The 23,662-nt window shown below is 44.3% G+C and overlaps 1 protein-coding gene across 8 annotated transcripts in view; it reads left to right on the plus strand.

Annotated features, from left to right (window-relative positions):
• CAMK2D (calcium/calmodulin dependent protein kinase II delta) overlaps positions 1–23,662 on the plus strand; it is a 420,621-nt gene that overhangs the window by 79,584 nt on the left and 317,375 nt on the right. For all 8 annotated transcript variants that reach the window (XM_040418340.1, XM_040418343.1, XM_040418341.1 and 5 more), the window contains exon 3: positions 20,217–20,276. In XM_040418340.1, coding sequence (XP_040274274.1) covers positions 20,217–20,276 — 60 coding nt within the window. The remainder of the gene's footprint in view (positions 1–20,216; positions 20,277–23,662) is intronic.

Below are 23,662 nucleotides of genomic sequence, written 5' to 3' on the forward strand. Positions count from 1 at the left end.
TTTAGTGTTTCCATAGTCTAAGAGCCATAGTTTTTTCAGTTTTTCGGCGATTATCTTGGGTAGGGTATGATTTTTGCGGGATGAGATGACTGTTTGATTGGTACTATTTTGGCGTACATGCGACTTTTTTGATCACTTTTATTACCTTTTTTGGGAAGTAAGGTGGGCAAAATTTCAATTTTCTCATAGTTTTTATTTTTTTATTTTTATGGCGTTCACCGTGCGGGGAAAGTAACATGACCGTTTTATAGATCAGGTCGTTACGGACGCGGCGATACCTAATATGTGTAGTGTATTTTATTTTTTTAATTTTTATTCAGTGATAAATGTGTGTTTTTCATCTTTACTTTTTTCACTTTTTTTGCATTTTTTTGACCCAGACCCACTTGGTTCTTGAAGATCCAATGGGTCTGATGTCTGTATAATACAGTACAGTACACTATATAGGGTTCTGTACTGTATTTTACTTACACTGTACAGATCTATGCTTTTAGCATAGTTTTGTTCAGCACCATGGACAGCAGGATGCCTGAGAAGGCGTCCTGTTGCCATGGGAACCTTCCCCGTCTGCCACAACTTCGCAGACGGGGAAGGGTGAGCAGGGGGCTGTCTGGGGGCTCTCTCCCTCTCCATCGGGGGGCTGCAAAGGCACAGCAGCCCCCCGATGGGAGAGGGAGGGAGCTCCCTGACCGATGACAGTTAACCTTTTCCATACAGCGGTCCGTACGGACCGCGGTATGGAAAGGGTTAAATGGCTGACATCTGCACAGATGTCAGCTGTTTATACCAGGGTGTCAGCAATGGGCTGACACCCTGGTATACCCACTGTACACCAACGATTATTCAAGGGAGGCGGGCGGGGGATCGCGATCCCGCCTGCCGCACCGCCTGCCTCCCGCACCGCCCGCAACCCTCCCCATGCACCTCCCACCCGGCTAAAATCACTCAGGGGTGCAGGGGGGGATACAGATATATTTTAGGAATACTAAAGTTTCTGATCCGCAGGGATCAGAAACTGCAGAAATCGCAGCAAACCGCAGGTCTGAATTGACCTGCGGTTTGCGGCGATCGCCGATACGGGGGGTCACATGACCCCCCCCCGGCGTTGTGACAGGATGCCGGCTGAATAATTTCAGCCGGCATCCCGTTGCGATCAACCCCCGCGGCGCTGGAATATCTATTTAAAGGGAGTCTGTCACCTCCATATGGCCATATACAGTGCTTACATGGCTCTGTAGCATACCTACACAGGATTGTAACTGTACCTTTGTCTTTGTCTTTAGATTTGCACCAGCAGGAAAAACTGAGTTTAATTCATATGCAAATGAGCACTCGCAAGTGCCCAGGTAGGAGTACAGTGTGTAGGTGCCCAGGCTGCTCTGCCTTCTTTTCACTTTACTCCTCCCCAGTCTCTGCCTTTGCCCGCCCTCAAGTCTCTTGCCTCATCGATAGGTCCGGACTTGAGGGCGGGCAAAGGCAGAGACTGGGGAGGAGTAAAGTGAAAAGAAGGCAGAGCAGCCTTGGCACCTACACACTGAACTCCTCCCTGGGCACTTGTGAGTGCTCATTTGCATATGAATTAAACTCAGTTTTTCCTGCTGGTGCAAATCTAAAGACAAAGACAAAGGTACCGTTACAATCCTGTGTAGGTATGCTACAGAGCCATGTAAGCACTGTATATGGCCATATGGAGGTGACAGACTCCCTTTAACCACCTCAGCCCCCAGTGCTTAAACACCCTGAAAGACCAGGCCACTTTTTACACTTCTGACCTACACTACTTTCACCGTTTATTGCTCGGTCATGCAACTTACCACCCAAATGAATTTTACCTCCTTTTCTTCTCACTAATAGAGCTTTCATTTGGTGGTATTTCATTGCTGCTGACATTTTTACTTTTTTTGTTATTAATCGAAATTTAACGTTTTTTTTTGCAAAAAAATGACATTTTTCACTTTCAGTTGTAAAATTTTGCAAAAAAAACGACATCCATATAGAAATTTTGCTCTAAATTTATAGTTCTACATGTCTTTGATAAAAAAAAAATGTTTGGGTAAAAAAAAAATGGTTTGGGTAAAAGTTATAGCGTTTACAAACTATGGTACAAAAATGTGAATTTCCGCTTTTTGAAGCAGCTCTGACTTTCTGAGCACCTGTCATGTTTCCTGAGGTTCTACAATGCCCAGACAGTACAAACACCCCACAAATGACCCCATTTCTGAAAGTACACACCCTAAGGTATTCGCTGATGGGCATAGTGAGTTCATAGAACTTTTTATTTTTTGTCACAAGTTAGCGGAAAATGATGATTTTTTTTTTTTTTTTTTTTTCCTTACAAAGTCTCATATTCCACTAACTTGTGACAAAAAATAAAAACTTCTATGAACTCACTATGCCCATCAGCGAATACCTTGGGGTCTCTTCTTTCCAAAATGGGGTCACTTGTGGGGTAGTTATACTGCCCTGGCATTCTAGGGGCCCAAATGTGTGGTAAGGAGTTTGAAATCAAATTCTGTAAAAAATGACCTGTGAAATCCGAAAGGTGCTCTTTGGAATATGGGCCCCTTTGCCCACCTAGGCTGCAAAAAAGTGTCACACATCTGGTATCTCCGTACTCAGGAGAAGGTGGGGAATGTGTTTTGGGGTGTCATTTTATATATACCCATGCTGGGTGAGAGAAATATCTTGGCAAAAGACAACTTTTCCCATTTTTTTATACAAAGTTGTCATTTGACCAAGATATTTATCTCACCCAGCATGGGTATATGTAAAAAGACACCCCAAAACACATTCCTCAACTTCTCCTGAGTACGGGGATACCAGATGTGTGACACTTTTTTGCAGCCTAGGTGGGCAAAGGGGCCCATATTCCAAAGAGCACCTTTCGGATTTCACTCCTCATTTTTTCCTGAATTTGATTTCAAACTCCTTACCACACATTTGGGCCCCTAGAATACCAGGGCAGTATAACTACCCCACAAGTGACCCCATTTTGGAAAGAAGACACCCCAAGGTATTCCGTGAGGGGCATGGCGAGTTCCTAGAATTTTTTATTTTTTGTCACAAGTTAGTGGAAAATGATGATTTTTTTTTTTTTTTTTTTTTTTCATACAAAGTCTCATATTCCACAAACTTGTGACAAAAAATAAAAACTTCCATGAACTCACTATGCCCATCAGCGAATACCTTGGGGTCTCTTCTTTCCAAAATGGGGTCACTTGTGGGGTAGTTATACTGCCCTGGCATTCTAGGGGCCCAAATGTGTGGTAAGTAGGTAAATGACCTGTGAAATCCGAAAGGTGCTCTTTGGAATGTGGGCCCCTTTGCCCACCTAGGCTGCAAAAAAGTGTCACACATCTGGTATCTCTGTATTCAGGAGAAGTTGAGGAATGTGTTTTGGGGTGTCTTTTTACATATACCCATGCTGGGTGAGATAAATATCTTGGTCAAATGCCAACTTTGTATAAAAAAATGGGAAAAGTTGTCTTTTGCCAAGATATTTCTCTTACCCAGCATGGGTATATGTAAAATGACACCCCAAAACACATTCCCCAACTTCTCCCGATTACGGAGATACCAGATGTGTGACACTTTTTTGCAGCCGAGGTGGGCAAAGGGGCCCATATTCAAAAGAGCACCTTTCGGATTTCACAGGTCATTTTTTACAGAATTTGATTTCAAACTCCTTACCACACATTTGGGCCCCTAGAATGCCAGGGCAGTATAACTACCCCACAAGTGACCCCATTTTGGAAAGAAGAGACCCCAAGGTATTCGCTGATGGGCAAAGTGAGTTCATGGAAGTTTTTATTTTTTGTCACAAGTTAGTGGAATATGAGACTTTGTATGAAAAAAAAAAAAAAAAAAAAAATAAGCATTTTCCACTAACTTGTGACAAAAAATAAAAAATTCTAGGAACTCGCCATGCCCCTCACGGAATACCTTGGGGTGTCTTCTTTCCAAAATGGGGTCACTTGTGGGGTAGTTATACTGCCCTGGCATTTTCCAGGGGCCCTAATGTGTGGTAAGTAGGTAAATGACCTGTGAAATCCTAAAGGTGCTCTTTGGAATATGGGCCCCTTTGCCCACCTAGGCTGCAAAAAAGTGTCACACATGTGGTATCGCCGTATTCAGGAGAAGTTGGGGAATGTGTTTTGGGGTGTCATTTTACATATACCCATGCTGGGTGAGAGAAATATCTTGGCAAAAGACAACTTTTCCCATTTTTTTATACAAAGTTGGCATTTGACCAAGATATTTCTCTCACCCAGCATGGGTATATGTAAAATGACACCCCAAAACACATTCCCCAACTTCTCCTGAGTACGGCGATACCAGATGTGTGACACTTTTTTGCAGCCTAGATGCGCAAAGGTGCCCAAATTCCTTTTAGGAGGGCATTTTTAGACATTTGGATACCAGACTTCTTCTCACGCTTTGGGGCCCCTAGAATGCCAGGGCAGTATAAATACCCCACATGTGACCCCATTTTGGAAAGAAGACACCCCAAGGTATTCAATGAGGGGCATGGCGAGTTCATAGAAATTTTTTTTTTTTGGCACAAGTTAGCGGAAATTGATATTTTTAATTTTTTTCTCACAAAGTCTCCCGTTCCGCTAACTTGGGACAAAAATTTCAATCTTTCATGGACTCAATATGCCCCTCACGGAATACCTGGGGGTGTCTTCTTTCCGAAATGGGGTCACATGTGGGGTATTTATACTGCCCTGGCATTCTAGGGGCCCTAAAGCGTGAGAAGAAGTCTGGAATATAAATGTCTAAAAAATTTTACGCATTTGGATTCCGTGAGGGGTATGGTGAGTTCATGTGAGATTTTATTTTTTGACACAAGTTAGTGGAATATGAGACTTTGTAAGAAAAAAAAAAAAAAAATTCTGCTAACTTGGGCCAAAAAAATATCTGAATGGAGCCTTACAGAGGGGTGATCAATGACAGGGGGGGTGATCAATGACAGGGGGGGTGATCAATGACAGGGGGGTGATCAATGACAGGGGGGTGATCAGGGAGTCTATATGGGGTGATAACCACAGTCATTGATCACGCCCGTGTAAGGCTTCATTCAGACGTCCGGATGCGTTTTGCGGATCCGATCCATCTATCAGTGCATCCGTAAAAATCATGCGGACATCTGAATGGAGCTTTACAGGGGGGTAATCAATGACAGGGGGGTGATCAATGACAGGGGGGTGATCAGGGAGTCTATATGGGGTGATCACCACAGTCATTGATCACGCCCCTGTAAGGCTTCATTCAGACGTCCGGATGCGTTTTGCGGATCCGATCCATCTATCAGTGCATCCGTAAAAATCATGCGGACATCTGAATGGAGCTTTACAGGGGGGTAATCAATGACAGGGGGGTGATCAGGGAGTCTATATGGGGTGATCACCACAGTCATTGATCATGCCCCTGTAAGGCTTCATTCAGACGTCCGGATGCGTTTTGCGGATCGGATCCATCTATCAGTGCATCCGTAAAAATCATGCGGACATCTGAATGGAGCTTTACAGGGGGGTAATCAATGACAGGGGGGTGATCACCACAGTCATTGATCATGCCCCTGTAAGGCTTCATTCAGACGACCGGATGCGTTTTGCGGATCCGATCCATGTATCAGTGCATCCGTAAAAATCATGCGGACATCTGAATGGAGCTTTACAGGGGGGTGATCAGGGAGTCTATATGGGGTGATAACCACAGTCATTGATCATGCCCCTGTAAGGCTTCATTCAGACGTCCGGATGCGTTTTGCGGATCCGATCCATCTATCAGTGCATCCGTAAAAATCATGCGGACATCTGAATGGAGCTTTACAGGGGGGTAATCAATGACAGGGGGGTAATCAATGACAGGGGGGTGATCAGGGAGTCTATATGGGGTGATCACCACAGTCATTGATCATGCCCCTGTAAGGCTTCATTCAGACGTCCGGATGCGTTTTGCGGATCCGATCCATCTATCAGTGCATCCGTAAAAATCATGCGGACATCTGAATGGAGCTTTACAGGGGGGTGATCAATGACAGGGGGGTGATCACCACAGTCATTGATCATGCCCCTGTAAGGCTTCATTCAGACGACCGGATGCGTTTTGCGGATCCGATCCATGTATCAGTGCATCCGTAAAAATCATGCGGACATCTGAATGGAGCTTTACAGGGGGGTAATCAATGACAGGGGGGTAATCAATGACAGGGGGGTGATCAGGGAGTCTATATGGGGTGATCACCACAGTCATTGATCATGCCCCTGTAAGGCTTCATTCAGACGTCCGGATGCGTTTTGCGGATCCGATCCATCTATCAGTGGATCCGTAAAAATCATGCGGACGTCTGAATGGAGCTTTACAGGGGGTTGATCAATGACAGGGGGGTAATCAATGACAGGGGGGTGATCAGGGAGTCTATATGGGGTGATCAGGGGTGATTAGGGGTGATCAGGGGCTAATAAGGGGTTAATAAGTGATGGGGGGGGGGGTGTAGTGTAGTGTAGTGGTGCTTGGTGCTACTTTACTGAGCTACCTGTGTCCTCTGGTGGTCGATCCAAACAAATGGGACCACCAGAGGACCAGGTAGCAGGTATATTAGACGCTGTTATCAAAACAGCGTCTAATATACCTGTTAGGGGTTAAAAAAAACACATCTCCAGCCTGCCAGCGAACGATCGCCGCTGGCAGGCTGGAGATCAACTCTCTTACCTTCCGTTCCTGTGAGCGCGCGCGCCTGTGTGCGCGCGTTCACAGGAAATCTCGCGTCTCGCGAGATGACGCGTATATGCGTGACTGTGCGCAGCGCTGCCACCTCCGGAACGCGATCCTGCGTTAGGCGGTCCGGAGGTGGTTAAAGTTAGGACGTACCGGTACGCCCTGAGTCCTTAAGGACTCGGGAAATAGGGCGTACCGGTACGCCCTGCGTCCTTAAGGGGTTAAGGCCTCTTTCACACGGGCGTTGCGGGAAAATGTGCAGGTGCGTTACGGGAACACCCGCGATTTTTCCGCACGAGTGCAAAACATTGTAATGGTTATAAGAGAAAATAATAGCATTCTGAATACAGAATGCATAGTAAAACATCGCTGGAGGGGTTAAAAAAAAAAAAATAATAATAATTTAACTCACCTTAGTCCACTTGATCGCGTAGCCCGGCATCTCCTTCTGTCTTCATCTGATCTCTGTGCAGCAACAGAACCTTTGGTGACGTCACTCCGGTCATCACATGATCCATCACCATGGTAAAAGATCATGTGATGACCGGAATGATGTCACCAAAGGTCCTGTTGCTGCACAGAGATCAGATGAAGACAGAAGGAGATGCCGGGCTACGCGATCAAGTGGACTAAGGTGAGTTAATTATTTTTTTTTAACCCCTCCAGCGATGTTTTACTATGCATTCTGTATTCAGAATGCTCTTATTTTCCCTTTATAACCATGTTATAAGGGAAAATAATAATGATCGGGTCTCCATCCCGATCGTCTCCTAGCAACCGTGCGTGAAAATCGCACCGCATCCGCACTTGCTTGCGGATGCTTCCGATTTTCACGCAACCCCATTCATTTCTATGGGGCCTGCGTTACGTGAAAAACGCACAAAGAGGAGCATGCTGCGATTTTCGCGCACCGCACAAGTGATGCGTGAAAATCACCGCTCATGTGAACAGCCCCATAGAAATGAATGGGTCGGTATTCAGTGCGGGTGCAATGCGTTCACCTCCCGCATCGCATCCGCGCGGAATACTCGTTCGTGTGAAAGGGGCCTAAGGCTTTATAATAGTGTGGAGAGGCTGTATCTTGTGTATAATTGGGTTGGAGGCCAGGTCTGTAAAGTGTTTGTGCTCTCCTGAAATATGCATGACTCTCGCAGGCTGCCTGCCACTTACTGCCCTCAGAAATCCCCTCTCCCCCTGAGAAGGTAACAATGCGGCAGAGATCAATATGTCTGAAGTGTGCCGTCATCTGCCTTTCATTCTGTGTCGCTCTCAGGTTATCTATTCTTAGCACTGCAATCTCACTTTCATTGCATTAACTCTAGGACAAATGCTGTGCGAATCACTTCAAGTGAGAGTTCTGACGTATCCACAAGTAGTCTATGGCACAGCTATATGTACTGTGGAAAAAATGGAGCCAGCAACACCTACGTGTTTCTGAAATGAGGTGATTTATATCCTTGTCTTGGTAAATGTAGTAGAAAGAGTATGTACATCCTTCCATGCAGAGATCTGCTGCTATTTGTCACAAATGAACACTAGTTTATTTTCATGAAGTCCACTTGTAATGTCTCGGACTTCTTTAGAGGCAGTCCCTTCAATACTAGGTGTAGGACTGCATGGCACCTGCAGGGGGAGTGACCCCGCAGCCCAGTATTACCCCGGCTCTGGGCTATTTTCCCCCACATTGGAGATTTATTGATTGATTTAGTTTTCCCATTGACATTGTTTCTTTTCCTCAATAGTTTCATATAATTCTCTTCTTGAATTCTTTTTGAAGGGTACACAGTATTTCATTTAAAGAATTTTAGGTTTGTGTCGGAGCTTGTCGGCAGATTTGACCCTCATACGGCGTTAACAAGGATGTCAGTTACATATTTTCTGTGATATGAGTGTCCATATGCTAATACAGTCTAAAGTGTGCTGGGAACTCTCTTTAGTGACAGTGCCCAGACTTATCGGTGACAACCCCTAAACGGACCCGTCGTGCGTCATCTGACTAGAGTTGTTGTGATACCAAATTTTTGTTTTGATTTCGATACCATAAAAAAGTATTGCGATATTTGATGCCACGCGAAAAAAATAAACCAAAAAATCCACGTGCATTCCGCATTTTAAAAAATGGCGAATCGCCATTTATTAATTTTTTCTGTTCCGGCGTTCACTGCATAGATTTTTTTTATATTTTAATAGTTTGGACTTTTCTGACATGATGATATGTGATATGTTTATTTATTGTTTCTATATTTTATATGTGAAATTGGGAAAGGGGGTGATTCATACTTAATAATTTGGTGTTTTTTTGTTTTTGTTTTTACACTTTTTATTTAATAACTATTTCCCCCCTTAGGGGCCAGAACCTGGGATCTTTTAATCCCTTGTCCTATTCACCCTAATAGATCTCCATCAGGGTGAATAGGACCTCACACTCTCTCCCTGCTGCTCTGTGCTTTGTACACAGGGCAGCAGGGAGCTGTCTATGGCAGCCAGGGCTTCAGTAGCATCCTGGCTGCCATGGTAACCGATCGGAGCCCCAGGATTACACTGCTGGGGCTCCGATCAGAAGCTGCCACTGCCACCAATGAGGGGGAGGGGAGAGGACCCTGTGGCCACTGCCACCAATGAGGGGGAGGGCAGAGGACCCTGTGGCCACTGCCTCCAATGATTTTAATGAAAGGGGCGCACTGTGTCACCAATGATTTTAATGGTGTGGGGGGTTGAGGGGGGGGGGGGGGGGGCGGACGCACTGCGCCACCAATGATAATTAACCCTTAATACAGAAGGAGGGTACTGGCAGCAAATCAGCGGCAGTTAACCCCTCAGGTGCCGCACGTTAGGGGTTAACTGCCGCTGATCGCAGCTCCCTATGCGATTCTGCTGCCGTCACCTGCCTCCTGTATTGTGTTAAAGACGACCTTATATGGGTCCGGACTTTAAGTATTAGGCTACACAGAGCGGCGCCCAGAGATCTCCCAGCACTTACTATTCTTCCTGGGTGCCGCTCCGTTCGCCCGCTGTGCCCCATTACGTTCTCCTGCTCCGTATGCTAATTACTATCGGAGCAATAGGGAGGAGACATCAGCTTCTCTAGTGGGCGCTCCTTCTCCCTGGCTATAGCGCTGTCCAATTGCAGCGCAGGTAGAAGGAACGCCCAGGAGAGAAGTTGATGTCTCCTCCCCATTGCTCCGATAGTAATTAGCATACGGAGCAGGAGACAGTAATGGGGCACAGCGGGCGAACGGAACGGCGCCCAGGAATAATAGTAAGTGCTGGGACATCTCTGGGCGCTGCTCTGTGTAGGAAAAGTCCTATCATTGGTGGCGCAGTGCGCCCGCCCATCTCTCTGTTCATTGGTGGCAGCAGCACAGGGGGAGGGAGAGACTGCTTCCTTCTCCCCTGTGCTGCTGAGGGAACATGAGCGCGCTGAGAGCAGCTCGCTCATGTTCTGTGATACTAGACAGCGCAGCCCAGTATCGAAAAAAATGGAAATCCCGGTATCGTATCGATACCGGGACAAAAGTATCGATTGGGTATCGAAATTTCAATACCCGCAACAACCCTACGTCTGACAAATTTACCAGGAGGCGTCAGTTCAGAGCAGAGGGGAAGGGTCGCCAAGCACATGTTTGCACTGCTTTCCAGAAGACCTGTTTAGCAGATGCTGAGAGAGAGTATAGGTACAAGCTTATATACTGTCTAACTGTATAATCCTAAGGGGATGCTGCTTGTCCAAGATTTAAAAAAAAACGGTGTCATGCACCGCCCCCCTCACGCCATACACTAAGCTAAAAGGGGTATTCCAGTCTTATAACGTTGATGCACTCTTCTCCCGACACCCCCGCAGATCATCTACTTTGTAATAGCTGTTGCAGGGTAATTACAGCTTCCTTTACCATTCAAGTGAATGAGATGAAAGGCTGTAATTACAATGCACTGCCAAATGCAGGTAAACATTGAAGACTATGCCAGTTGCACCTTCAAACAGCTGATTGTCATGGGTGCCAGGAGTCAATGTATTACCTCTTCTGAGAATAGGTAATAAACATCATGATACTGGAATACCCCTTTAATGCAAGTTTTGCTCAGATTGCGCTATTTACTTTTAAATAGTAAAAAAATGAAATGCAGAGAAAAAAAGAAAATTAAAGACCCTTCTAGAGTCATGTCTTTTCTTGACCCCTTTGCTATATCTTATTCGTGGTTGCCACATATTTTCAGACCTTTTTGTCATTGGCCTGATCAGTTTAAACATAATTTGTGCTCTTGGTCTAGGGAAAATTCCAAGTGCAGCTCTTTGTTTGTTAGACCCCATCCAATGTCTATGACCAGCAAAGGGAATTTATCCTCTGTAATTATCTATAGCATTAATAATCATTTCATTTTATTTTTTTCCCCAATTTTCTGTGTCCCCTGTTGGTAAAGAAAAAGAAAATCCATATATATTTACGTATTTATAACATTAGGTATTTTTATTATGATAGCTCCCCTCCTCCCCCTCCCTGCATAATAACCTCTGCACTGGTGACAGCATTGCCCCATAGAAGTCAAAGAACATCTTCTGTCCTGTAAAGCATGTCTCTGAAGAGGAGCCCAGGCAAGATGGCTGCACCCATGATCTTGTCCAGAAAATACACATTAGAAAAGAGGAAAGAAGAATATGTGTTTCTCTCTAGTATTGGTTAGTAAAAAAATGTGATTTCTTGCCAGTAGCTGCACTTTGTGTGATACGGACTCCATGGACTATAATAAGAAGAATTGAAACCTGAACGCTTTCTGATCTGAAGTCTATTGGTATATAGAGTACAAAGAAGGGAGGCTGTAGTAATCGGAAGGCTAAATACAGCCAGTAGTCCTCTAGATTGCTTTTGTGAGGGCCCCTCATCAAGAACTGAACATGGAAAAAATGAACGGACAGATGGGCGAGCATCGCAGTATGGAGGGATTCTAAGGTGACTCATATTGTCCTTTGGTCAGAAGTTCAGTGCAGTTGTGTGGAAGAGTTTGATCTGTACAATCTGTCATTAGTTTTATTTTTATCACGTCACACAGCAGATGGCGATTAGAACAATTCATTCATAACATTTCATTCACAAAAAGGGATTATGGGCTCTTCAAATGCAAGCCTGGAGTCTTTAACCAAATCCTTCCTCTTTTTTTACATGAAGGCAGGGCATTTTGCATACTGACCTTAATAAACCTTGTGGAAGTAATGTGGATGAACGACACAGGCTCTTATGTAAGAGCCTCTGTACTCTTCATAAACACGATTACATACACTTTGGTTCCTCCAGGTTTTTTGTATAGATTCGTATTTTGGAATATTTCCTTTCTCATCTATGTTTTAATATACACTATGTATACTTGCAAATCATGTGCAGTGATATTTCTCCAACATCTCTCAGAAAAAGGCTCCTGATTGATTTAGTTTATTTAGTGACTGATTTTTAATTCCTTAATACCCAGTGTACATTGTTCTTTGAGAGGATTACCCTCTATTCTATCATTTTCACTGTGTTAGCTCAAAGACATTTCACTGCACAGTGTGCCATATAGCTAAAGGAGTTTTCTGGTTCATTAAAATTGATACAGTAGCCACCAATAATAGATCACTGTGGGTCTACCTCTCAGCACCCCCACCAATCAGCTGTCTGAAGGGTCCACATCTTCAATTTTTGCCAGCCACACTGAATGGATCTGAGCTCCAATACTAGACATAGCCACTATTGCTCTATACTGAGCAGATGTTATGAAGAGAATACGGCACTCGCCAGAGTGCTGCAACCCCTTCAAACAGCTGCCTGGAGCAGCTGAGTCCCACCACCAATTTAATATTGATGGCCCATCCTAGGGGATTAGCTTACAGAGTCTGAAAACCCCTTTCAAGCATTCAGGCCCCTTGCACCATTTCTCAGTGAAGACCATTTTTTGTTGAGCCACAGTGGCTGGTTATATGGGCGGTGTGGGTGACTGCCCAAGGCTACTAGGGGCACATAGCCACCCAGACCGGTGGTCTGGTGAGAAAATCAGATGATCATCTTCTCCCTCCCTTGTGCCAGGTAAAGCTACTTTCACATTTGCAGTAAAGGTATAGAGAGATAGATATGTGATAAGAGCAGGGCCGGTTTTAGACAAAATGTGACCCTGGGCAAAATCAAAAGCGGGGCCCCAAATCTTGTAATGTGCTAAAAACACAGTCCGACGTCCGACACCCTGCACCCCCGCCGATCAGCTGTTTGAGGAGACGGCGAGTGCTGTTCACTGCTGCTGTCCCATAGATATACAGCAGAAGTGCAGGAAGAGAGAAGGGAGACAGCACGTGTACACAGTGTGCTATCTACTCGTACAGCTGATCGCCAGGGGTGCCGGGTGTCAGACCCCCGCCGATCTGATATTGATTCATCAATATGAAAAAAAAACAAAAACTGAGAACCTCTTGAAGCTAACCCTATTACTGTGCCTGCTGAGCTCCCCCCCCCATGTCCACAAACACTATACTATACACCCAGACTGCCCTTATTAGTAATAGTGATAATACTCTCCAAGATAGCCCCCATTAGTAGCAATGCCCTCCATATTGCGTCAAATAACGCCCCTACAGTACTCTAGTAGTAATAATATAAGCATAATGCTCCTAGTGGCTCTAATGTCCCCCTGTAGTGCCCCCTACTAGTTCCAATATATAATGCTGCCCCCCATAGTGCCAGTATATATAATATGTTCCCCCGTAGTGCCAGTATATAATGCTCCTCCATTCCTCCCCAGTCGTTCCAAGTATATATAATCTCTTTCCTTCCTTGGTGCCCCAGCAGTGTGGACATTTTAGTATTTAAAAAAAAAATAATCCGCCTCCCTCCCGTTCCCCCTCCACTGTCTGCCATGCAGACCACAGATTTATCTGTGGCTTGTGTTGCTGTGTCCTCATGCATACAGTCCCAATGACATCACCACTCCTGCTCTGGGTCATCTTGCGAGACCTAGTGCAGAAGGTTGCAGTGATATCATTGCGGCTTCTTGTGGTGTTCTAATGCCTCACAGGCTTGAGGCCTAGTGGCCGGAGGTAAGGTTAGACAGCGATGAGTGCGCCCCCTAGTCGGATGACTACCCTCGCCTATCCATCATTCCGGCCCTAATTCAGAGAACATTACCGAAGGAGATATAACAGGACTATAACTCCTGGCATGTCTAGGCCATTATTATTTAATATCAGAGCACATTACAGGGGGACATCTAAGAGGATGGGACTACAACTTCCAGTATGTCCAAGCCATTATGTAATATCAGAGTACATTATTAGAGGAGAGGACAACAACTCCCAACATATCCAGGTTGTTAATGTACCCTGAAATTACATCATAATGGTCGGGTCATGCTGAGAGTTGTAGTCCTCTGCTATTTTACCTCCTCTTGTAATGTACTCTGATATTACATAACAAGCTGGACATGCTGGGATTTGTAGTCCTCTCCTGATACCTCTTATTACATAACAGGAGGTATATAAAGAGAGGACTACAACTCCCTGCACTCCCCTGTCACTTACATTGAATCCATCCTTCTTCACTTCTTCCCATGAATCACTGGTCTTCTGTTTCATTACTTTACTGCAATGCTGAGCTCCGCCTCCTGTTCTGGTCACATAAGGTCATCACAGACACTTCATCCCCTCTTCTATGCTGATCTCCGCCTCCTGCATCTAAAATTATCGCAGGTCCTTTTAGTAGTGGCCTTGCGGTTCGCCCGGCAGTAGTTTCGCTGGGAACTTTGCTCGTTTGCGATTCACTGAACATGCGAACTTATGGCGATATTTGCATGTGTCGTATTTTTTTGCATAGTGCCGAACTTTGACCCATGACACATCCATCAGGTGGGACAGGGCAGCCAATTGAGACGTTTCAGCACATGGACACACCCCCAACCTTATAAAAGAACACGATCTGGCAGGCATTTTACATTTGTGTTTTGCCAGTGTAGGGAGAGGTTGCATTTTTGAGCAGGGACAGTTAGGGACACCAAACGGTAGCTAATAGGGCCACAAAAGTCCTTTTAAGAACTGGTAATGGTGTGTGATATACTTATAATATACTTTCTAAAATATAAAATGTATTATAGTGTATTTGTATTGTGCAGCAGTTGTGTGCGGTTCTGCTGCGATACCGCAGCTAGATAGAGGGACAAATGCAATTGGAGTAACTAATTGCAACGGGTGTGATATACCTGTTGCCCAAAAAAAAAAACTGCTTGAGGGCTGCGATATACCTTCTTCCACAAAATCCTGTTTGAGGGGTGCTATATACCTGTTTCCGACAAATACTGATTGAGGGGTGCCATATACCTGTTTCTGCCAAATACTGATTGAGGGGTGCCATATACCTGTTTCTGCCAAATACTGATCGAGGGGCGCCATATACCTTCTTACACAAAATACTGATTGAGGGGTGCTATATACCTGTTTCTGCCAAATACTGATTGAGGGGCGCCATATACCTTCTTACACAAAATACTGATTGAGGGGTGCTATATACCTGTTTCTGCCAAATACTGATCGAGGGGCGCCATATACCTTCTTACACAAAATACTGATTGAGGGGTGCTATATACCTGTTTCTGCCAAATACTGATTGAGGGGTGCCATATACCTTCTTACACAAAATCCTGATTGAGGGGTGCTATATACCACCTTCCACAAAATACTGCTCTTCTCTACGGACTTGGGCAGAGGCTCATTTAGAGAATGACAGGCAGAGGAAGAGGCAGACCGTTCCGCAGGGATGGTAGGGGTCGGGCAGGTGCACCAGGCCGGAGCCTAAGTGGGAAGTTGGAGAAGGCGCGTGTGATAACTTCAAAGGGTGCACCACAGTTGTTTAAGTGGCTCATTCAGCCTTCCGCTTCTGCACCCTCCTCATCCTCTGTATCTGCACCCTCCTCACTCTCTGCTGTGTGCATCCCCAAAGACACCCTTTAGACGATAGGGACCCTGGGCAATTGCCCAGTTTGCCCTCCCTTAACGCCGGCCCTGGATATGAGATAGATATGAGATAGCTGGAGAGATATACAGTAGATATGAGAACTCATCCACACTCTGTGGAGAAACCCCAGACTTGCACTGTGGGTTGTCAATCTGCAGCATATTAGTTTTTGCCGCAGGTTGAAGACTTTGCAATAACATCTTTGTCGCTGAGAAAGCCAGCTCATTTTGGTTTTCTTCCCTATCCGCTCAGATTTTACTTTGCAGAAAATCCACAACAGGCTCATCTCTTGTGAACCAAACTTTTATTGTATATATGCAGTGTTATCATTTTAAAACTTGAGACTGGTGGGGGCCCACATTCCTTATACAGCTCAGGGCCCATGGTATTCTTGGGGTCCATTCACACATCCGTATGTGCTTTGCGGATCCGCAAAACACGGACATCGGCAATGTGCGTTCCGCATTTTGTGGGTCGCACATCGCCGGCACTATAATAGAAAATGCCTATTCTTGTCAGCAATTGCGGAAAAGAATAGGACATGTTCTATTTTTTTCGGGAACGGAAGTGCGGACCCGGAAGTGCAGATCCGGACAGCACATAGTGTGGCCCCATAGAAATCAATGGGTCCGCAATTCCGTTCTGCAATATGCGGAACGGAATTGCGGGCGTGTGAATGGACCCTTAGTCTACTTTCACCCTCGCGTTTGGTGCGGATCATGGATCTGCACAGACGGATCCGTTCAGATAATACAACCGTCTGCATCAGTTTGTATTATCTTTAACATAACCAAGACGTATCTGTCTTGAACACCATTGAAAGTCAATGGAGGACGGATCCGTTTTCTGTTGTGCCAGATTGTGTCAGTGAAAAGGGATCCGTCCCCATTGACTTGCATTGTGTGTCAGGACGGGTCCGTTTGGCTCAGTTTCGGCAGACTGATGCCAAAACGCTGCAAGCAGAGTCTTGGTGTCCGCCTCCAGAGCTGAATGGTGACTGAACGGAGGCAAACTGATGCATTCTGAGCGGATCCTTTTCGATTCAGAATGCTTTAGGGCAAAACTGATCCGTTTTGGACCGCTTGTGAGAGCCCTGAACGGATCTCACAAACTGAAAGCCAAAACGCTAGTGTGAAAGTAGACTTAATCTGCCAATTAGAGGAAGTAGCTCCTTGAGATTGAGAATAGGGTTTAGGCCTCTTGCACACGACCGTATGGCTTTTTCAGTATTTTGTGGTCCGCAAAAAACGGATCCGCAAAAAATACGTATGACGTCTGTGTGCTTTTTTTGCGGAACGGAACAGCTGGCCCCTGATAAAACTGTACTATCCTTGTCCGTTATGCGGGCAATAATAGGACATGTTCTATCTCTGAATGAAACGGAAATACGTAAACGGAAGGCATACGGAGTACCTTCCGTTTTCTTTGCAGATCCACTGAAATGAATGGTTCCGTATACGGAACGCAAAAAACGGAAGGAAACAGGAAAAAAAAAAAGTTTGTGTGCAAGAGGCCTTACCCTCTGCTTTGATTTAAAGGGGTTGGCCACTCTGAGGATGCTTTTGTCTCACCTGAGCTGGTGGTCAGAAGACCCCCTGCTGACCACCCATGAGCGCACTGCTACATCCGTCCCATCCATTGGAGGAAAAATGGTGTTGGTCACGAGGTTTTCTCATTTGACTGCTTTCTTAGTGGTCCATGGCAGCATCCTCTTCGTGCAGGCACTAGAAGTAGTTGTACAGGCCAGCACCTGGACAGAAGAGGATGTGGCCATGGATGGCTAAGAGAGAATCACGTTAGTAAATCACTTGGTGTGCTGCTTACAGTGAACAAGCGGCGGCACATTTACATGGGTTAAGAAGCCCAATAATCGCCCCGATCCTCGGCCCGTGTAAATGGGCCTTTACAGTCATGGGTCAAGTTCTTTTTGTGTTACTCTTTACAGTTTGTTCCTTTATTTGTCATGTGGACATATGAATACACCGTACACCTCTTTTTTTCATTTTTTTTACGTAACACACATGTATTGAAAGGATTAGACGTTTCTGATCCGATTTATGACCTTACCTTAAGAAGACGCTTAACATGATGCATGTTCTATTATTGCTGGATGGTTGAGAACAAGTAGCAATTGTAAGATTACAGTTTAGGTGCAGACCTGTGAAGTGCAGTGTGTATGACAAGTGACGGCTCCTTCTGTGTCAGGAAGGCTTTGTTTCCCACTGAAAGGCAATGTTCTTATATTCTCGATGTCGAGATTGTTCTGAGCAGAGAAGATTATGTCCCTGCTTAGATATAATGGCTGCATGATGTGCAGATGATTGGATTAACTATGTGCCTGTGTTCTTCAGCTGCTTTAGAAGGGTTGATGCGTCCACAGAATGCCCATGTGTGTATACATACGCAACGCAGGTAAAGCAGAATCATTGCTAAGAAAACATTGATCTCTTCACGTTTTTAGCATTTCTAGCACCCATCCTGCTAGATCTGCGATTACTATCCCCTGGAATGCAGCAGCCGTTATAATACAGTTCTTGTATGTTACTGCTAATCCTTAGAGTACATAGAAGATCATGGTGACCTATTCATCTGCGGCCTCTTTTACACAGGCAGTTATTGTTAATGAACACGCATTCCCGATAACTGGCCCTTGTAAACGTGTCAGCGATCGGATAATTTGTGGAAGCAAGAAAATGATCAGCAGAGCATCTTCCTGTGTAAACCTGCTGATGTATTATAAAATTAAGGCCTCTTTCACACTGGCGTGTGCGGCTCGTTGCCGTATTGCGGCCCACAGTACACGGGCACTGTTCTGTGTGCATTCCGCATCACGGATGCGGACCCATTAACTTGAATGGGTTCGCAAATCCGGAGATGCGGAATGGTGTGGAACGGAAGCACTACGGAGTGCTTCCGTGGGGTTTCGTCCCATACTTCTGTTCCGCAAAAAGATAGAACATGTCCTATCTTTTTGCGCAACGGCCGGATCGCGGACCCATTCAAGTGAATGTGTCCGCGATCTGCTGTGGCTGCCCCACGGACTGTGCTCGTGCATTGCGGCCCGCATTTTGCAGCACGACCACGGGCTGCACGCCAGTGTGAAAGAGGTCTAAGAGAGATGAATAATCGTAGTAACGATCATTCCACCCTTTGTCAAGGCCTTTTTAATCCAGCAACAGTCAATTGGTTTTAAATGTCAACTTGTGTTGATTATGGACTGGAATTGGACTGTGTAAAAGCATCCCCCTTATGTGGGACCTGCATTGGCAGTTGCTGGATTTAGTCTTTATTCTCTTTTGATGTGCACTTCATAAGGTAGCCATGCACATTAGTCCAAAGTTGATCAAAACTTTGATTTCAACCAAAATAATCGTTTGTCCAGTGAAATTTAATTGTTTCACATTTGAGGTAAACGGATCCGGTAGGCTGTTCCCGCCGAGAACAGCCTGCCAAATCCGTGAATACGTGGCGCTACCGTGCGCTGCTGAAATACTGTCCAGCCCCATTCACTATAATAGGGACCGACTGAGATCGGGCCTTAACCTGGCAAGTATGCTGAGGAGCGGCCTGACAAGTACTGTTGCATGTGCCTTGTATTTAAAGATCCGGCAGACTTTTCCCGGCCAGAACAGCCTGTCAGATCTGTTAACCGCAAATGTGAAACAGGCCTTAGCCAACAGTGACAGATCATTGTCTTTTTTGTAAAAAAAGTGGGCCAAATTCTCATATGATAGACGAACAGTCTTTTGTTCGAATAAAGATCGCTCGTGGATGGGAGATCCTTCTTTGAAAGAACATTCCCGGAAGATGTTTGATCCTGAAAGAACGGTATCTTTGATCAGTATGCTAATGAAGCCCCGAGTCCTGCTCCCCCAAGTCCCCAAGACACATTTCAAAAGCCATAACTTTATTTTTTTTCTGTTGTATGAGAGTATGTTTTATTTTTGGGTAAGTTGTATTTCAATGGCACCATTTTGGGATGCATCAGGTGAATTTTATAACTTTAGAGATCGTGTAAGTAAACAAATCAAATCAATTCTGCCACTTTTTTGGGTTTCATTTTTATGGTGTTCTCTACATGGTAATAATGTCATTTTAGCTTTTATTCTGTGGGTCAGTATGATTATAGCGATAACAAATTAAATCTTTTATTTTTAGTTTTTTTAATCTTATTCCTGAATAAGTAAAGTTTTTAAAGATTGCCTTTTGCCGACCGAGCTGTGTGAGGGCAAATTTTTTTTGTGAGTTGCGCTATAGTTTTTATTGATACCATTATGGGATACATATTGCCTTTTTGTTTTTATTTTTTTAATTCAGTTTTTAAGGGGAGTTAAAGTGAAAACAAAAATGACAATTCTGGCAAAATAATTTTTGTTTTGTTTTTAATGGAATTCACCATGCAGATTAAATAATGAGATATTTTAATAGATTGAGTTGTTGCGAATGCAGTGATACATTTATGTATATTTAGGGAAAAAAAATGGATAAAAGCTGAAAATTTATTGTCATTTTTATTTTTTATTCTCGAAACAGATCACCAGAAATTGGAACGTGAAGCAAGGATCTGTCGCTTACTGAAGCATCCCAATATTGGTAAGTCGAAGGAATAAAAAAATGCATTGAGAATTAAAGGGGTTATTTTTCTAAAAGATGCGCAGTGGTATAAAATAAGTCACACTCACCTCATTATGTTCCACTTCCAACACTTCCCGATCCCTGATCTCTCTCGACACACAGGAAATGGCCAATCACTGAGCTCAGTGGTGGTCTGGTTTCAGTCAGTGATTGGCTGTGTGTTGAATGGGACAGGAAAAACAAACTGTGGATCTGCAAAATATGAATCCCTTCTATGTGCAATCTTCATTTTTCTCAGTCCCAAAATAGAAATGGTTGCTAAATGGACAAGAATAGGAAATATTCTGTAGTTTGCGTGATGGACGTGCAGATATGGACATCAGATGCAGATCCAAAATACAGTTGTGTGCATGAGGGCTTGAACTGAAAAGACATCAAGATAATGCTGTCTAAGAAGAAGCAGTTTTATCAACTCCTTGACCATTTGAATGTGTGACTGCTGATTATTTATGGACTAGATATAGCCTCTCAGCACAAGCCTACATGCCAGGGCTGTATGGTGGGCCCAATGCAAACATTCCAGGAGTATTCATTGTCTATGACAGCAACTTGTCTTCAGACTGTGAAAGGACAGTTGAATTTGTAAATGGATGGGACTGTAAACCCAGCATCTGGAAATCAACATATGGCATCATGTTATTTGCATGGTGGCATTCAGGGACATCTGAGGCTTGATCTTGACCTCTTGATTGTGTGTATGTTTCGTATGTAGTGCATGAGCGCTGATCTTTGGCTGCCATGTTGGTGTAGTCTTTAGAAACATAGACAAATGACAGCAGAAAAAGACCACATTGACCACATCTAGTCTGCCCTTCTATTACTTTTGTGTTACTGTACTAGTGGGATAGATAATTGTTTATTCCAGACATGTACATAGTTGCCAACTGTTCCGAATTTGGCGGGACTGTCCCTGATTTTCCGAGAGAGTCCTGGCAAATGCGTCTGTCTCAGGCCGAAAATGGACCTTAAACCCCGCCCATAAACTGCGTTCCAGGGGCAGGGCTTAAATGCCCCGATTTTATCAACTTAAACGTTGGTTAGTGTGCATGTATAAATTCACTTACTGTACATCTTCCAACCACATTGGTTACATCTACAACTTTTAGTCAAACAATATTTCTGTCTTTGCATCTCAGGCTACTTTCACAATAGCGTTTTGAATTCCGTTTGTGAGATCCGTTTCAGGGATCTCACAGACGGTTCAAAACGGATCAGTTAAGCCCCAATGCATTCTGAATGGATAAGGATCAGTTCAGAATGCATCAGTTTGGCTCCGTTCAGTCACCATTCCGCTCTGGATGCGGACACCAAAACACTGCTTGCAGCGTTTTGGTGTTCGCCTGGCGATGCGGAGCCAAACGGATCCGTCCTGACTTACAATGTAAGTCAATTGGGACAGATCTGTTTTCACTGACACAATATGGTGCAGTTGAAAACGGATCCTTCCCCCACTGACTTTCAATGTAAGTCAGGACGGATCCGTTTTGACTTAGACCTTTTTTTAAAAGAATAATGCAAACTGATCCGTTCTGAACGGATACAAGTGTTTGCATTATAGGTGCGGATCCGTCCTTGCAGATACCAGACGGATCCGCACCTAACGCAGGTGTGAAAGTAGCCTTATCCCCCCAACTAGTTTTAGAATGTACCTTCTTGTAATCACATTCAGTTTCTTATTAAAACGCTTTTGCTCCTAAACCTTATATTACCCTTTAATATATGTCAATGTTTCAATCATGTCACCCATCTCCCTGTGCCTTTTTTTCCTCCAGGCTATATGAATTGAGTTCTTTCAAGTCTTCTGAAGTTTTATGCTTTCACCACGTTTGTAGCCCATGCTCTATTGCCTTTTTAGGTTAGGTCTCCAGAACGGATTACAGTACACCAGCAGTAGTCTCACTCGAGCTCTATACAGTGGGATCATAATCTCCCTTTTTCTGCTGGATATACCTGTAGCTATATAGCCGAGCATGCGATTAGCTTTTTCTACTGCCTGACCACACTAGTGACTTATGTTGAAGTTGTCAGAGATCAGAATCCCTAAATCCTTCTTTGCTGAAGTCCTGGTTAACACAAAATGGACAATAGTATAGTCATAGGATTCCTTCTTAAGCGCATTACTTTACATTTGGGAACACTAAACTGCGGTTTTTAATGGTTTTGATCATCTATCCAGCAAAGCTAAATTATGGGATATATATTACAACCCTATCTATGGCCATAATTAGGGATGCATGCTTTACATCTGCACACTACATTTCTGTGTGATCCCAGAGAATGATGAGTAAGGAGTCAATGACTCCCTGCTCTGCCATGACTTTCAACTGTATCTGTATCCTTTTAAATAGAGCTGAAAGTGGCGATGCTGCATTGGTGGCCCCGCAGGGGCCTCGATTCAGGAGCACAGTTTGCCCTATGATTAAAGCGGCCTTGCTCAGTGTCCCTGTAGTACAAGGAAGTTGTCTGCCTGGCACTGGAACAGAATGTAACCTGTATGCAATTCACGAGTGTAGATGATCTGCGTGTATTTGTATGCAATCATGGTACACCATGTCCGTATACACTTATCACAATATTAGGCAGCTGGATTTAACTGGTTTTCCCAAGGTTCTGATGTTGATGATCTATTTTAAGCATAGGTCATCAATATCAGCTTACCAAGCACAGCTCCATCCAGCTGTGCCTGATATTGCACCACAGCCTCATTTACTTGAATGTAGCGGAGTAGTTTTGAGCGACGCGAGCTATGGATGCTTCATCGGGAGTCACTTCATTCAAAACTTCTGAATAATACTGTATAATAATAAGCCGAAGTAAGTTATTCACGAAGTCATGTGTGACTTCGTTGAATAACTTTGGCAATTGATTTTTAAAGTGGAAAACCAACTCTGACTAGTACCTCGTAACCAAACACGAGTTTGGTTTCATAAGTGTTTTTTCACATTAAAAATCAACTACCAAAGTTATTCAACGAAGTCACGTGCGACTTCATGAATAACTAACTAACTTTGGCTCATCGGAGCCCATACTTTTTAATACTGTACGGAGACGAATCTCTGTACGGTATTATTCTGAAATTTTGAAGGAAGCTACTTCGGATGAAGCATCTGAAGCCCAGTTCACTCGACACTATAACTGAGCTGCGCCTAGATTATGTAACCAATGAACCGAACTGCACTCGCCAGAGTGCTGCAGCTTTTGAAGTATCTTCTGGTCTGCTGATATATATAGCAGCACATGGTAGCATGCAATAATTCTATTAGCATCGTTACGTTACCGGGAAAAGCAGTACAGTTTAGCCTATTCCATTAGCACCTATATAACTGGCAAGCAGTACAGTTGGC

This window comes from Bufo bufo, chromosome 2 (assembly GCF_905171765.1).
Source record: "Bufo bufo chromosome 2, aBufBuf1.1, whole genome shotgun sequence".
NCBI lineage: Eukaryota > Metazoa > Chordata > Amphibia > Anura > Bufonidae > Bufo > Bufo bufo.